General features: G+C 49.6%; 1 protein-coding gene across 1 annotated transcript; it reads right to left on the bottom strand.

The window, feature by feature from the left end:
* FZD5 (frizzled class receptor 5) lies at positions 1–3,505 on the bottom strand. Its single transcript, XM_042949930.1, has 2 exons — positions 3,262–3,505; positions 1–2,983 (listed from the first exon to the last, which is right to left on the bottom strand). Exon 2 carries the CDS (start codon positions 2,717–2,719, stop codon positions 947–949), a length of 1,773 nt encoding a protein of 590 aa, XP_042805864.1. The 5' UTR covers positions 2,720–2,983; positions 3,262–3,505; the 3' UTR covers positions 1–946.
* Between the last annotated feature and the right edge of the window lie 11,559 nt (positions 3,506–15,064).

Below are 15,064 nucleotides of genomic sequence, written 5' to 3' on the forward strand. Positions count from 1 at the left end.
AAAAAAAAAAAAAAAATGGAATCACTGAAGCCTGTTAACCACCCACTCCTTCTCTGGCACAAAGCTGCCATTTTACCAGTCTAGAATTCAAGCTCAACCAATCCCCATCCTCGAGATTTTCACTTTTCCAAATATTTATACCGGCACTCTATGATGCTACCTCTAACTTACTCAAGACCATGCTGGGTGCTGTTAGGAATAAGAACGATTACCAGAACTCCAGAAAAGAAACCGAAGGTCGATAAATAAACAAAACTAGTATGGCACACAAAATCGTTAAACGCTCTCCTCTCTAACCTTGTCACTTTGGGGAGGCCCTAGCCCCATTATGCTCCCGCTCCTCGACATGAATTGGGGTTTCCTCTAACTTAGGGACTATAAACAGAGACCAGCAGCTCAGCCTTAAAGCGTCTAGGACACTTTAAGCAGTGAAAGAAAACAAGCTGAAAAATCACACCTGACAACCTCCCAGTCATTCATAGCAACCTAAACTTTCACTGTTCACATTTGTTTTAAAGACACAAGTATAGGAAATATATTTTCCCAATTTAGACCACACAGTTCAAAGAAACCTGAACCAAGCGGAACTTCATTATAATGCCAACCTTAGGATTGTAAAGCCCCCAAAGCAAAGGTAAATTTTGTTGCCAAAATGCAACAAAGTTAAAAATTAAGAAAACTACATATAAATTAACAACAGGGTTCCCCTAAAACAAAAACAAAAACAAATGGTAGTAAGAAACACAAAATAGAATACACGTGGGCTGAGCCCCTTCGAGAAGTCCTGGGACCGGTACGGCCTTTGAAAGGGCCCCTTTCCCCTCTCTCCAAGTTGCCCCAGGAGGGGGCATCAGCACCATGAAGGTAAACGGAAGTGAACTTGGCAAAACTACCAAACAAAACAACCCCCCTCCCTCCACTCCCGGCCCCTCTGGGCCTCGGCGTCCTACACGTGCGACAGGGACACCTGCTTGTGGTAGGCGGCGGCGGCGGCGGCGGCGGCGGGGGGGCCCGGCGGCCCGGTCCTGCCCGTGAGCGAGGCGCTCGCCTCATAGTCCCCCGCGGCCGTGGCGCCGCCGCTCTTGTGGCCCCGCCGCGGGCGGCAGCAGCATCGGCTGGTGAAGCGCCGCCACGACTCCACAGTCTTGCCGGACCAAATCCAGACGCCCGACGTGATGCCCACCACGAGGCACATGAAGTACTTGAGCATGAGCACCCAGTACTCGGGCTTGGCGCGCGGCTGGCCGGCGTCGGGGCCCGGGCATGCGCAGGTGAGCGCGGCCTCCCAGCTCTCGCGATAGTGCTGCTCGTACAGGTAGCAGGCCACCACGATGCTGGCGGGCACGGTGTACAGGAGAGTGAAGATACCGATGCGGATCATGAGCTTCTCCAGCTTGTCCGTCTTGGTGCCGCCCTGCTTGATGACGCTTCGGATGCGGAAGAGCGACACGAACCCCGCCAGGAGGAAGAGGGTGCCCACCAGCAGGTAGAGCACCAGCGGGCCCAGCACGAAGCCGCGCAGCGAGTTCAGGTTCTGGTTGCCCACGTAGCAGATGCCGGCCACCGGGTCCCCATCCACGGAGCTCAGTGCCAGCGCCGTGATGGACTTGACGCTGGGGATGAGCCACGCGGCCAGGTGGAAGTACTGTGCATAGCCCGCGATGGCCTCGTTGCCCCACTTCATGCCAGCTGCCAAGAACCAGGTGAGCGACAGGATGACCCACCAGATGGAGCTGGCCATCCCAAAGAAGTAGACCAGCAGGAAGACGACAGTGCACAGCGCAGGGCCCGTCGTCTCGTAGTGAATGTGGCTGTGCTCGCGGCTGCAGGCGACGCTGGCGTGGCCCACCACCAGGCGCACCAGGAAGCCCAGCGACACGCACAAGTAGCAGGCAGACAGGAAGATGATGGGACGCTCAGGGTAGCGGAAGCGTTCCATGTCTATTAGGAAGGTGGCTACCGTGGTGGAGGTGGAAATGAAGCACAGCACAGACCACAGCCCAATCCAGAAGGTGGCGAACGTGCGCTCGTCGGGGCTGAAGGAGGGCTGGTAGCAGGGCACGGCGCAGTTGGGCACCTGGCCCGTGCGCACCTTGTTGTAGAGCGGGTGAGACTCCTTCAAGATGGGGACGAAGGGCTCGCGGCACTTGCACACCGACGGGCCCCCGGCGGCGCACTCGCCCCCTGAGGCCGGTGCGCCCGCTGGGCCCGGGAGGGTGGGTTTGGCCGGGAAGGGCCTGGGGGGCACCGTGGTGGCCTCGCTGCGGTTGTAATCCATGCACAGGACCTCGGCGTCGCGGCCCAGCACCGGGAGGCGGTCGCAGCTCATGCGCTCCGGCCAGGCGAAGCCGTACTGGCGCATGAGCGGCGAGCAGCCGGCCTTGGCGCGCTCGCACACGGAGCGGCAGGGCGGCAGCGGCTTGTGGTAGTCGGGCAGGCAGATGGGCGTGTACATGGAGCACAGGAAGAAGCGCAGGTCCGGCGAGCAGTGGATCTCCACCAGCGGCCAGAACTGATGCACCTCCAGGCCCGCCTCGTCCTGCGTGTCGTGGTTGAACTGGTTGGGCATGTGCGTCAGGTTGTAGCCGATGCCGCGGCACATGGGCACTGTGATTTCCTGGCACACTGGGGCCTTGGAGGCAGCCGCCGCCCGGCCCGCCAGCTGCGCCAGGAGCAGCAGCAGCAGGGAGGGCGGTGCGGACGGGTCAGGCCGAGCCATAGCCCCCTCCCTCCCCTCGCCGCGCCCGCCGCAGCCCGCGCGGGGCCCACGCAGCCGGGGGAAACCGGGCTGGCCTTTCCGCCGACTCGTGTGTGGCGCCGGGGCTGGCAACCTGTTGGTTTCTTTTTCTCTTAAATCCGTCCAAAGATAAACTGTTTCGGGAAGGCGCTGCCTCCGCAGGCAGCGCTCTGCTCTTCGCCAGATAGGGCTGGGGAGGAACGGTTAGGGCTCCGATTCCAGGAGAAGTACTCTTTAAAAAAGAAGCTGAGGGAGAAGAAAAATTGCAACCACTCCCAGTTAGAAGGGAGTCAACCGCTCAGTCCCCGCAAGCGCTCTCCAAATCTCCAAGTTAATGTCTCTTCCTTCCCTCCCCTCCACCTCCGGGAACCAAACTACTGACTCCCGGCCCACCCCCACGCCCCTCCTCCCTTAACGCTGGGCCTTCTAGGCTGTACCCCGGGGTCAGAGAGCTCAGCCGCCGGGAAAAGCGCGGAGGAACCGGGAAACGAACGGAAAGAAAAGGGTTAGGCGCGGGCTCTCACCTTCGCGGATCCTGAAAAGCAGATAGTCGTCAGCCAGCCTGGGTCTCCTGTTCCTGGGGCAGTCTCTCAGAAATGCGACTCAGAGACGGGCTGGCACCCGGAAAGTTTGGCGATAGGCTGGGTACCCGAGGCGAGGCACATGGCAGCAGGTGGGGGCTTCTCAGAGAGGGGGTCGCACCCTGAACGCGGTCGCCGCAGGCCGGTCACTCGCCCTCTCCTCCTCCGGGGCCCCCCGCATGATCCGAGCGGGGCAGAGCAGGAGCCGACCGTGCGTTCTACCGGGGTCCGGGAGCCGGACGAAGGGCGAGCGCGCCTGGCAGCACCTGGGCGAGAGGAAGGCGGTGTGCGGCAGCCTGGGGATCCCGCCGCCTCACTGCACCGCGAGCAGCTGGCGCTGGCCCCGCCGGGACTGCATGGTGCTCGCCCGCCGCCGCGTCCCGCCGGCCGCTCGCCTCCTCCCCTGCAGGGGGCTCCGCGCTCCAGCGGACTCCTGGGGGCGGTGGCGGCGCTCCCGGGACGCGCCCGGCTCGGCTCCTCCCCCGCACTCTCTCACTCTTTTGCCCACCTCCAGCGGGCACCGAACGGCGCGCGCGGCGGCGACGACGGTGGAGTCACGGCCGCGGGCTGACTGGCCTCTCCCGCCCCGCCCGGGTCACCTGCCTCTAATGCCCGCCGGGAGGCCCCGCCCCTTCCCCGCCCCCTCGCGCTGGGGCTCGGTTGGTGGGCCGCCCCGCCACGTTCTCCGCGCGTCCCCGCCCACTGCCCCGCGGGCTCGGCCTCTCCCCCTGCGCCCTCCGGCCCCGCCCGGAGCCGGCCGCCGAAGAGCGCCGGCCAATAGCTGGCCGGAGAGCGATGGGGGCGGGGCGAATGCTAATCGCTCCTTCTAGAGACCCCCGGCGGGAAACCCTTGCCAGAAGTCCCTCCGGAGTTCGCTGCGGGCGCACAGCGGTCCCCGGCTCACTTTCCTGTAATAGGCTGGCTTATGAACCCTTGCTTCCAGGGCCCCTACCAGGTCTCTCTGCAGCTAAAAATCTTCACAGTCCAGCGCTTGTTTAAAAGAACCGCTCGAAGAATCATTCTTAACCGTGGCACCTGCCTCCGCTCTGCGCTGTCCTCCTACCAGGTGAGCTCACACTGAGAGAAGAGCGAAGGTGTATTGAGTCCCTACTGCGTGCCAGACAGCGCGTTAATCGTTTATACCTTAATACAAGATCTCAGATGTTTACAATCCTGTGAGACAGGTACTCCTTACAGGTGAAGGAACAAAGGTTGAGAAGCTTGACCAAGGCAACCGAGCTAATACTTCCCCAAGAAAGCCGCAACATAGGCAGTCTTCACCCCAGTATTCCGAGCGCCTGGCACATAGTAGGCGCTCAAATGCTAACTCAGGATTCGAACCCACGTATCTGCATCCCAGTTTTAACCACTGTCCCCACCCGTGTACTACCTGTATCTCCTAGTCTTCAACCTTTACTGTTGCACTTAACAAACTCTTATTGTCGCCATAAAGTGATTTTCTTCCTGTCTTTGGAAGACTCGAGAGATGTTAGTCCTCTATCTGTCGAAGTTTAAAAGCCCAAGCAGTTCCGAAATCGCCTGCGGAGAGAAGCCGCGCCAGCTCGCGGATCTGTTGCGGGTAGGGCGCCTGGCCCCCCGGGGCTGCGAGCTGTAAGAGCCGTGCACTGGCTCGCCTCTGGGGAGCGGGGACGCTGGGAGCAGGCCCGGCAGGAGGGAGGACCAGCTGGGTGCCCCGACTGCTGGGACACACAGTGGCGCTCTCCAGATAGGTTATTATGCTGCAAGTTTTAAATGTCTTAAAAATGCCTCTTTTCTACGTGTTCTAATTAGGTTGGGAGACTGAGGTGTTTAGCATTCTTGAAATTCATTCACACGCTTACAAAAGGGTTTGCATTGTTTCCTGCTCCCCCCCCCCCCACCCCTTCCTTCTTCTGGGAAGAAGGCGCGGAGGGGGGGGGGGGAACAGGAGGGCCTGGGTACTTCAAGGAGTCAGGACTGGACTAAAGGGTTGAGACATATAGACTGCAGTTATCGTCGTTCTTCTGTCCTGGATCCTGTTTGTACAGACTGGGAGACTGGATTGCAGAAGAGCCGTCTCCCTCCGGCTCATCACCAAGGCTTTGTGGAAAATTATGAAGATATGTGCATTAATCCCAGACTCAAAGTTTAAAGTGAATAAATACAGTTGTTTCACAAGCATCAAAACTATTAATAGATATATTTAGAATGTACCTTCCACCTTTCATGCCCTGAAATTCTACAGGTGTTCATATTTAACCTCTTTTGTGTTTTGGAAACACTTGGCACTCTGGGTCGGCAAACATCCCAGGGTTGAAAGTAGTGGGAGTTGAAAAGCTATGGAATAGCAATCAGAAAGAAAGGGAAACCCTCAGTGGAAAGTATGTGCAGACTGTGAAAATGCCAAGCAAGGGCTGTCTCATTCTGTGCCCTTTATGCAACGTGTGTATTATTGGGGATGGACAAGTGTTGGCTAATAATAAAAATTATTTGAAGTTGGAGAATGTTAATCACTCACACTGGAATTTAGCCAGAATACTTGTGTTATTTCACTTGGTTCTGATTCAAACGATGTTATCTACTGGTCTGTAAACCTCTCCCTTCTTAATCAAGAGCGAAATTTATTTTTGCTTGGAGATCTCTAATAATAGTAACAACAGCAGGAAACTTTGCCAAATGAGACTTATTTTGCATTGTATAGTTTTTGTATCATTTAAAATTTTGCCTTTTTACACATACTACTTCAGTTTAAAGGCAGTTTAAAATACGCTGTTTAACATGTATTAGACAGGCTGCTAAATAATTCATTTAGAGCTCATTTGATCGTTGCAACAATCAGATGAAATGGGTACCATAATGGCTTGCTTGAGATGACCAATTTAGTCCATCAGAAGGATAGAAACCAAGTTGGTCTCCCGACTCATAATTTATTATTTAACAAACTAGAAAACACTACGTGATTTTTTAAAGGTGCAATTTGGAAGCATTCTTGTCAATGAATTCGCTCATCTATACTTCCACGTAGCCATTCATCTGTCCATCCGTCCATCCGTCCATCCGTCCATCCATCCATCCATTCATCCAAGAAACATCAGTTTCTGAGTTGAAGACACAACTATGTTAAACATGTTTCTGCAAAGCGAAATTCATGAAATTCAACTTAAATTATTGTCCAGCGTGTTTATGAATTGATGAAAATACAGAGAACAATGCTAAATATTCCATCAAGGGGGGCATCTGGGTGGCTCAGTCAGTTAAGCATCCGACTTTGGCTCAGGTCATGATCTCACAGTTTGTGGGTTTGAGACTTGCATTGGGCTCTGTGCTGACAGCTCAGAGCCTGGAGCCTGCTTCGGATTCTGTGTCTCCCTCTCTCTCTGCTCCTCCCCCACTCACACTGTGTCTCTCTCTCTCAAAAATAAACATTTTTAAAAAATTAAACATTTGGGGCGCCTGGGTGGCTCAGACGGTTAAGCGGCCGACTTCGGCTCAGGTCATGATCTCGCGGTCCGTGAGTTCGAGCCCTGCATCAGGCTCTGTGCTGAAAGCTCGGAGCCTGGAGCCTGTTTCAGATTCTGTGTCTCCCTCTCTCTGACCCTCCCCCGTTCATGCTCTGTCTCTCTCTGTCTCAAAAATAAATAAACATTAAAAAAAAATTAAACATTTTATCAAGTAAGTGTGTGATATTCCAAAAGTGTTGAGGTACTGGCTTTGGATTTTGTCATCAGGGAATAGTTGGAGCATTTTGAATCTCACTAGACTTGTGTTCCTTATCTATGCATTATTCTGTCGACACACTTGAGAGTTCCATGCTATAGGAATGACTGGACAGGTTAACTTTGTATAGTCTTCAGTGTCTTCATAATCAAGCCTGGAACCGTATGCTGCACACAAACACCTTCAGTAAATATTTGTGAAGTAAGTGGATGAATGATTGACAACGTGAATGAGATTACCTTCCTAAACTTTAGCAGCTGGCATTGAATCCTTGCATGCAGCTTCTCTTACATCTCTGAGGTTGACCATATACAAATGCAGCATGAGTCCAAGCCTTGTCCCTGCCTAGCAGCTCAACCACCTAACAGCTCCAGGGGCTCTCTGCTTGCCTGCAAAATGGAGTTACAGATAGTTAGCTCCTTCACAGTGTTGTAGTGAGGGGATAAATGAATTTATACGGTAAAGGGCTTAGAACCTCATTTAGTGCCTAGGAAGTCTATATAGTCTTAGTCATTATTATTAGTTTCTACTATGGTTCATTCTACTTTTCTGTTTTCCCAACCTTTTATATTCTCTTTTGTGTATTACTTTAATAATGGGGGAAAGTTACACTTTTTAGAGGCACTTTCTGTTGGAGCACACTCTCAGCCGTCACCAGCCATCTCTGGTAGTTAGATATTAGATACATTTTATGCCAAAGCAGAGATCATTTCACTTGCCCTGAATGCAAGTGCAACCAGCCAGTCACTATGCAAACGTACACAGTGCTGGCCCAGAAGAGACACTGCCAGCCGACATGAATCCCTCGCAGGTGTTTCCAGACTGGCTCCTTCCATGTCCTAGAGCGTTTCTGATCTCTTCTCTTACCAGATCACACACCTCTACATGAGAAACCAAGACCCTAATCAGAGAATTAACAAGAGGAGCCATTTACCCATGTGCATAATGAGAATGCCTTGTTCACATTATAAGAGGAATAATTCAATGATAATCTTTAGTCCTTTCTGCTCCACCACGGTGGTATGGTGGAGATTATAGAAAAGTAAAAGCTTTTTCTTCCCCCAAAGATAATGGAAGTACTAATCTTTCCCACATTAAACTGTGGCTCTTAGCTGCACATTATGATCACCTGGGGGAGCCTTAAGAAACACTGATGCTTGGGCCCTATTAAATCAAAATCTCTAGTTCAGGGACCATTGAGATCTCATTTTTTGGTTTTGCTTGTTTGTTTGTCTGCTTGTATTGCTGTTTTGTTTTAACTCTCCAGGTGATCCTGATTTTTAGCTAGGCTCAAGAATGACTGACACAGATGACTTTGTTATTTTCTCAGTCCAGCCCCAAGCTTGGGCCCAGCTGGATCTTCTGCAAAAGGGGTTAATCACATCAGTGTGCAAATGGGGCACCTCAGGAGAAAGTATAGAGAAGCGCAGCCTAATTGCATGTGAGTCTGTTTGGACTGAAGGAAAAATTGTATAAAGCAACAGAACTGTGGTATGGTGATGATATGGTTAACAGCAGTGGGGACAACAATAACACTTTATGTATATCATCTCTTTTACCTCTGGAATCTTGTAAGGGCGATATTATTATTTCCATGTTATAGATTAAGAAACGGAGGTTCAGACAAGTTAAATAACTTGTTATACAGGGTTACATAGCTTCCAACTTAGATTTTCCTGACTCCAAAGCCTATGCGGCCATCGACTGCAGACCTCAAGTTAAGCCCAGCAGAGAGGGTCCTGAGAACCACCAGATGGTAAATCTTGAGATAAGCAACTTTCCTTGTTCCTTTGCATCACTTTCCTAGGGATCAGGTTGAATCTTCGATTCTGGTGCGGCCTCTTGTGGAGGAGGGGCTAATGTGTGAAAAAGCTGAAGACTCTGGATTCACCCGGAATCCAGTGTGAGACTAGAGCCAATTTGTTCTCCGAGCTTTGCAGACCAGGCATGAGGTGGGACGCCCCTTGGACTTAGAACCTCCCTGGCATCTCGGCAGGTCCAGGTCAGTAAATATTGATGTCACGCATGCTGTGGGCCAAGCACTGGTGCTGGGGTGTGAAGATGATGAGGCAGGGACTTTCCAGGCAGGACATGGTGGGAGCGTAGCAGATGCACCTATCTCAACCTGGTGGCTCAAGGAAGACCTGGGCTGTGCCCAGAAGGCCGAATAGGAGTTAGGCAATTTATCAGTCAGAGTTTAGTACAGGAAAGAGAAACCACCCCGGGTATTTCAAGCAGAGGAAGACTTAATACTGAGAATCAAGCAGGGCCTCACAAAATTGTTGGAAAGGCTGGAGGGGCAGAAGTCAGGAGGCTACCTGGACTGTTGAGTTCAAGGGACCACCACAGTAGCCGAGTCCCAGAAATCAGTGGTGTTGCTGCCCCAGCTGCCTTCATGCCCATGAACCTGGCGACTAGACACTGAGACAGGATGGAGTCCAGCACTGAGGCCTCTTAGCATTACCTCTGAGACTGCGCTTGCCAGCCTCAGCTGAAGCAGCCTGGTGCCTTCCCTTTGCACCTGCTGGATCCCCGAGGAATACACCTGGTTGACCAAACATATATTGTATCCAGACCCTAGCTGCAAGAGAGTCTGGGAAGTGTCATTTTCAAGTGTCCAGTTTCTCCAACCAGATTTCTAGAAGGATATAACAGAAACGATCCTAGTATCTACTACAGGTGAAAAAACTGAGAACTTCCTAGACAGAGGAATCTGCACAAGTAAAGGGCATAAGGCCACAGAAGAGCACAGGACAAGTGGCTCTCAGGGAGTAACAGAAGCATCTGAATCAACGTTTTTACCTGAAATCACACTCATGTCTAATTAATGTTATCTTTAAATTTAGACCCATACATATACTCTACAAATAACATGCTTTTACTGATACAGTGCTGGACTTATTCAACTGACTACTAATGCAGAAGGAGAAAGGAAATGAGCAAAAAGCACAACAAAGAAATAAATGGAAGTATTAAGTGAGAAAACAGAACCTTAACCTTCGCCAAGCATAATGTTGCAAACACTATTGATACTCAAGACTCTTCTCTTTCCTAACAGAACCCCAGTTTTTGGTTTTGTTTTATTTTGAGTCTACACTTTTCTGCACAGCCATGTGCTCCAAGGGGACTCAGTCTAAGCCTCAAGAAGTAACATGTATTTGGTGCAACCCATCGTGCTCCCCCATTTCCTCTTATTAGTATATAGGTTACACAGGTGCACAGGGCACAGTTCTGGCCAATAAGGAGGCATGCTGTTGGGAGAGATTTTACTCCAGAGGAGAAGCAGCCCTCTCTCTTGCTGGATATTATTTTGTCTGCGTGCAGCGCCTACCATTGTGGGCACCGTCTTGCAACCGTGAAAGGGCTCAGCTGACACATGAGGAGGGATGACATTGAGGCTGCCTGAACCGCCTGCCTCCAGACTTCTTATGTGATGCAACACACTGCTAGTTTCTTAAGCCAACTGAGTCACTGTTTTCTGTCACTTGCAACTGAGAACATCGTGACTACTACGTGCAGTCTGTGGGTTCAGGATGACGATCTGCCCATTTAAACTTGGGTAATAGAAGTCTCTGAAGAAATTTAAGGACAAACATTTATCCTCTTCCCCCCCTCTTTTTTTTTTTTTTAACCAGAAAAACTGTTATTCATCCTTCAAAAGTATTCAAGACCCACTCAAATGTCATTCCTGTCTGGCTGAGCTGTTTGTTGTAGGCTGTATTCCCACAACCCTTCCCCCACTCCTCTGTTACAGAGTTTTACTCCTTCTCTTTCAACAAATATTTATGGAGTGCCTATTATGGGTTTGGTAATCTTTTAGGCAGAGGAGTTGCAGCAGGGAACTAAATGCATGGAGATTCCAGTCTAGTGGCAAGAGAGAAAATGATGGAAAACACTTAAATGTGATGACTCTTACCAAAGGGGGGGGGGGGGCAGGGAAAGAATTCTTATGGCAGCGTTTTAAAGAGGAGGAAATAACTACCTTGAGTTTATTTTATTGTGCTGTGATTATCTGTTTATGTATCAATTGTTTCCAATCAGTTGTATGTTCCTGCAACCTCACATCCCTCACCGCCTGCCTAAGAAATTGGATTTTCCAAAGGTGGCTGCAAAAACTTCTCCCATCCGAGGTGTTCTGCAATGTAAACTTGCCATTCCCCATAGAGGAGGGAAGTGGGAGGTCCTAAGTGTCCCCTCCCTTTGAATCTCAGTGGGCTTGTGATGACTTTGACCAACAGATTATGCCGGAAGTGATGCAACAGGACTTCCGTGGATAGGTCGTAAAAGGTCATGCAGCTTCTACCCGCTTCTCTTGGAGCACTGGTCTTTGGAAATGTTTCTTCTATGGGGCACTCCCTCTCGAAACCTGTATGTAGATGCTCCGGGTGACGTTTCCAGCTGAATGAGCAGACAGGTCATCCCAGGCCAGGAGTTGGACGTATGAAAAAGGAGCTTCCAGATGATTCCAGCCCCCAGCCTCAAGTTTTCCCAACTGAGGCCCCAGGTATCAGGAAGCAAAACCAAGCCATCCCTTACTGTTTGTCCTGCTAACTTGTGGCCGACAGCATCCCTGAGCATAATAAAATGCACACTGGGTTTACACCACTAATTTGGAGTGGAAAACCCCAAACCTGCCTTCCTGTGAGACCTTAGATGACCAAGTAGACAACTTTTTTTCTTTTTACCTGACGCAGCTGGTGATCAGCTTAGGCACTGAAGCTCGAGGACTTTCATCCTGTTGAACCTCGCTCACGATGATATGCATGTGAAATGTCTAATCTCTTAAAACACAAATCTTCACCATTGATCTTAATATCCCGCTGCAGTGAGTTCCCCAGGTCAATTGTGTATAGTGGGGAAAAAAGTACCTTCTTTTATCCATTTTAAACATGCTGTCTTTTCATCCCATCCCATTCTTCCCCAAGTAAAGCAATTTCCATTTAGTGGCTACCTAGACACAGGGAGCTGAGTTGAGACAATAATCTTGCTTTGAGCTGGTTACCCACAAGGCCTCAGGTGTGCTGAGACACAGCGCAGTGGATCTTAGCTGGTGGCTTCAAGGTGGTGGGGCACTCTTCTAATTAGTCACACGTTTAGTGCCCAGCTTTTAAAAACTAATGTCTTACGGGTATCTTCTTGTGGGACTGGTAAACGGAACACAATATAGTGGGAAGAGCATTGGCTAGTACATGCACAATCTCGATTCAAGTCTTTTTTTTTTCCATTTATTTGTTTTTGAGAGAGAGAGGGAGACAGAGAATCCCAAGCCGGCCCCGCACTATCAGCGCAGAGCCTGATGTGGGGCCTGAACTAACAAACCATGAGATCATGACCTGAGCCAAAACCAAGAGTAGAATGCTTAACCAACTGAGACACCCGGGCACCCCTGGACTCAAGTCTTATCTTGTGAGTGAGCTGTGTATCCTTGGACATAACACTTAACCTCTCTGGACCTCATTTTTCTCAACTATAGAATGAGGAGACCAGAGGGCCCTGTGGCACCCTTTTGCCTCTAACTTTCTATGAATTATAAATATTTGCCAGTCATTTTGAGACATCTACTACGTGAATTCATGGAAAGAAAAAGTGTGTTATTCTCAACACTTTTCCCTTTTTAGCTCTAAAGCAGGGCTGGAGAGAACCCCTTCTCCCCCTGAAAAAATCCTCTAGTTTTTTTTTAGAACAAATGTTATCTTTTTCCAAAACCAGAATCCAAACTAGGCTTCAATGACCGAAAATAGGTTCTCACTGTGGCTCTCACTGTGAGAGCTCCTGTAGCTTGAGTCCTTTTGGTTTGGGGGTGCGCCCCTAGAACTCCCTTCTGTCTTGCTTCCAGGAGCCTACCCTTCTCACCACTGCACGCTGGCTATCTGTGCTGAGACAACTTCATGCCAAGGGATGAGAATGAATGGTTGAGGCGACCACCTTGCTGTATGACCACCTTGGGGAGGAAAAAGAATACTGTCCAGTGAGCAATGCAGTAGGAACGACTCAAGTGAATCTCAATCTGAAGTCTCTTCGCAATCCTCTTTTCCATACAGAGGGAGAAAGTAGTCACCGGCTGGAGCTTAGGGAAAGCCTCAGTCTCACTGAGCCTGGACTCACTGTGCTTATTTGCTGGTCTGCTAAATATTTCTTCAGCAGTTGTGATACTTAGAACTTCACAGGCTTGAACCTGCTTCTTCAGTTCTGGATCCGGTTTTCTCTTACTGAATGCTCACTTTCCCATCTCAAGTGGGGGAAGTGCTTCTTGTCTCTGATTTTTAAATTCATTGCAGAACCACCACTCTTGAAGAGCTATCGGGTTGGAGGGATAGATTGCTTCTCGCTTTTGGGTTAGCAAATTTATCAATAGAAGGCCCTGCTTGACAGAAACTTATTTGCAGGGCTAATATAACTTCTGAGGTCTTTATCATGGGTGGAGGGTATGACTCTTAGCTTTAAGGTATAGAGTCTTAGACTCTTAGATGTCAAGTGACAAGTGGGTGAATAACAGCAATGAAATTTAACAAAATCTCTAATCCCTAGAAAAGCTTTTTTAAAAACAGGAATCCTCAAGATAAGCCCTCCTCTATCTTCCTTAATAATGTATCTTGTGTCCTAAACGATCACGCATATCCCCTTCCTTATCATCATCATTAAGACATAAGAACGTTCCCGTGTGTTTGTTAAGAACGTCAGGGAAGGCTTGAAAACATCACGGCAACATCCGTAGCAACACCCTCACTTGTACCAGCGGGGAAACTGAAGATCACGGAGGATGAATTATTTGGCTGTTATCTGCTTATTTAGATTATTTGGTTAAGCCAATCGCAAGTATAGCTTTTCTTCAGGATGCTGCCACCCCTGCTGGGCTGCCTTCGTGTGTGCTCAGTGACTCCTCGGTTGTAGCTAAAAAAAGGAAGCTCGTGTACCATACACCACAGTCTGGTCCCCCTTCTGCCTTCCTACTCACGCTGTAGTGAGGGGATGGCTCTGAAGGACTTGCTGGCTTCGAAACCCTTCAGCCCATATGGGCTGTGCTGTGTCATTGCTTGTTGCCCAGAGGCACACTGCAAAAATGACTTACTGTTTAAATAAGTGGTACATACAGAACTGGTCAAGCAATGGGCTGCACTTTTTTTTTTTAACTAATAGACTTTAGAGCAGTTGCGGGTTTACAGAAAATTGAGCAGATACTGGGGATTCCCAATATGCCCTCCTCCCACTCACATCTCCCCCTGTTATTTTTTTTTTAAATTCTTTTTAATGTTTATTTATTTCTGAGACAGAGACAGAGCATGAGTGGGGGAGGGGCAGAGAGAGGTGGGGGACACAGAATCCGAAGCAGGCTCCAGGCTCTGAGCTGTCAGCACAGAGCCCGATGCGGGGCTCGAACTCACAGATGGCGAGATCATGACCTGAGCCAAAGCTGAACACTCAACCGACTGAGCCACCCAGGCACCCCTCTCCCCCTGTTATTAATATCTTGCCTTAGTGTGGCACACTTGTTACACTGGTGAGCCAGTATTTATATATTATTATTAACCAAGACCCATAGTTGACATTAGGAATTCATTCTTATCAACAAAACTAAAAGGCAACCTACTGAATGGGACAAGATATTTGCAATGACCTATCTGATAAAGGTCGGTGTCCAAAATCTATAAAGAACTTATAAAACTCAACACCCAAAAACAAATAATCTAGTCAAAAATTGGGCAGAAGACACGAATAGACACTTTTCCAGAGAAGACATTTAGATGACTAACAGACACACGAAAAGATGCTTGACATCACTCATCAAGGAAATACAAATCAAAACCACCATTAAATACCACATCACACCAGGCAGAATGGCTAAAATTAACAACAGAGCAAACAACAGATGTTGGTGAGGATGTGGAGAAAGTTGCACTGTTGGTGGGGATGCAAACTGGTGCAGCCACTCTGGAAAACAGTATGGAGATTCCTCAAAAAGTTAAAAATAGAACTACTCTATGACCCAGCTGGGATACTTTGGGATACCAAAGGATACAAAAAGACTAATTCAAAGGGAGACATGCATCCT

Source organism: Panthera leo, chromosome C1, assembly GCF_018350215.1.
Source record: "Panthera leo isolate Ple1 chromosome C1, P.leo_Ple1_pat1.1, whole genome shotgun sequence".
NCBI lineage: Eukaryota > Metazoa > Chordata > Mammalia > Carnivora > Felidae > Panthera > Panthera leo.

What these genes read in the sequence shown, in the direction of transcription:
- FZD5 (XM_042949930.1), bottom strand. Translation starts at nt 2,719, where the DNA reads ATGGCTCGGCCTGACCCGTCCGCACCGCCCTCCCTGCTGCTGCTGCTC.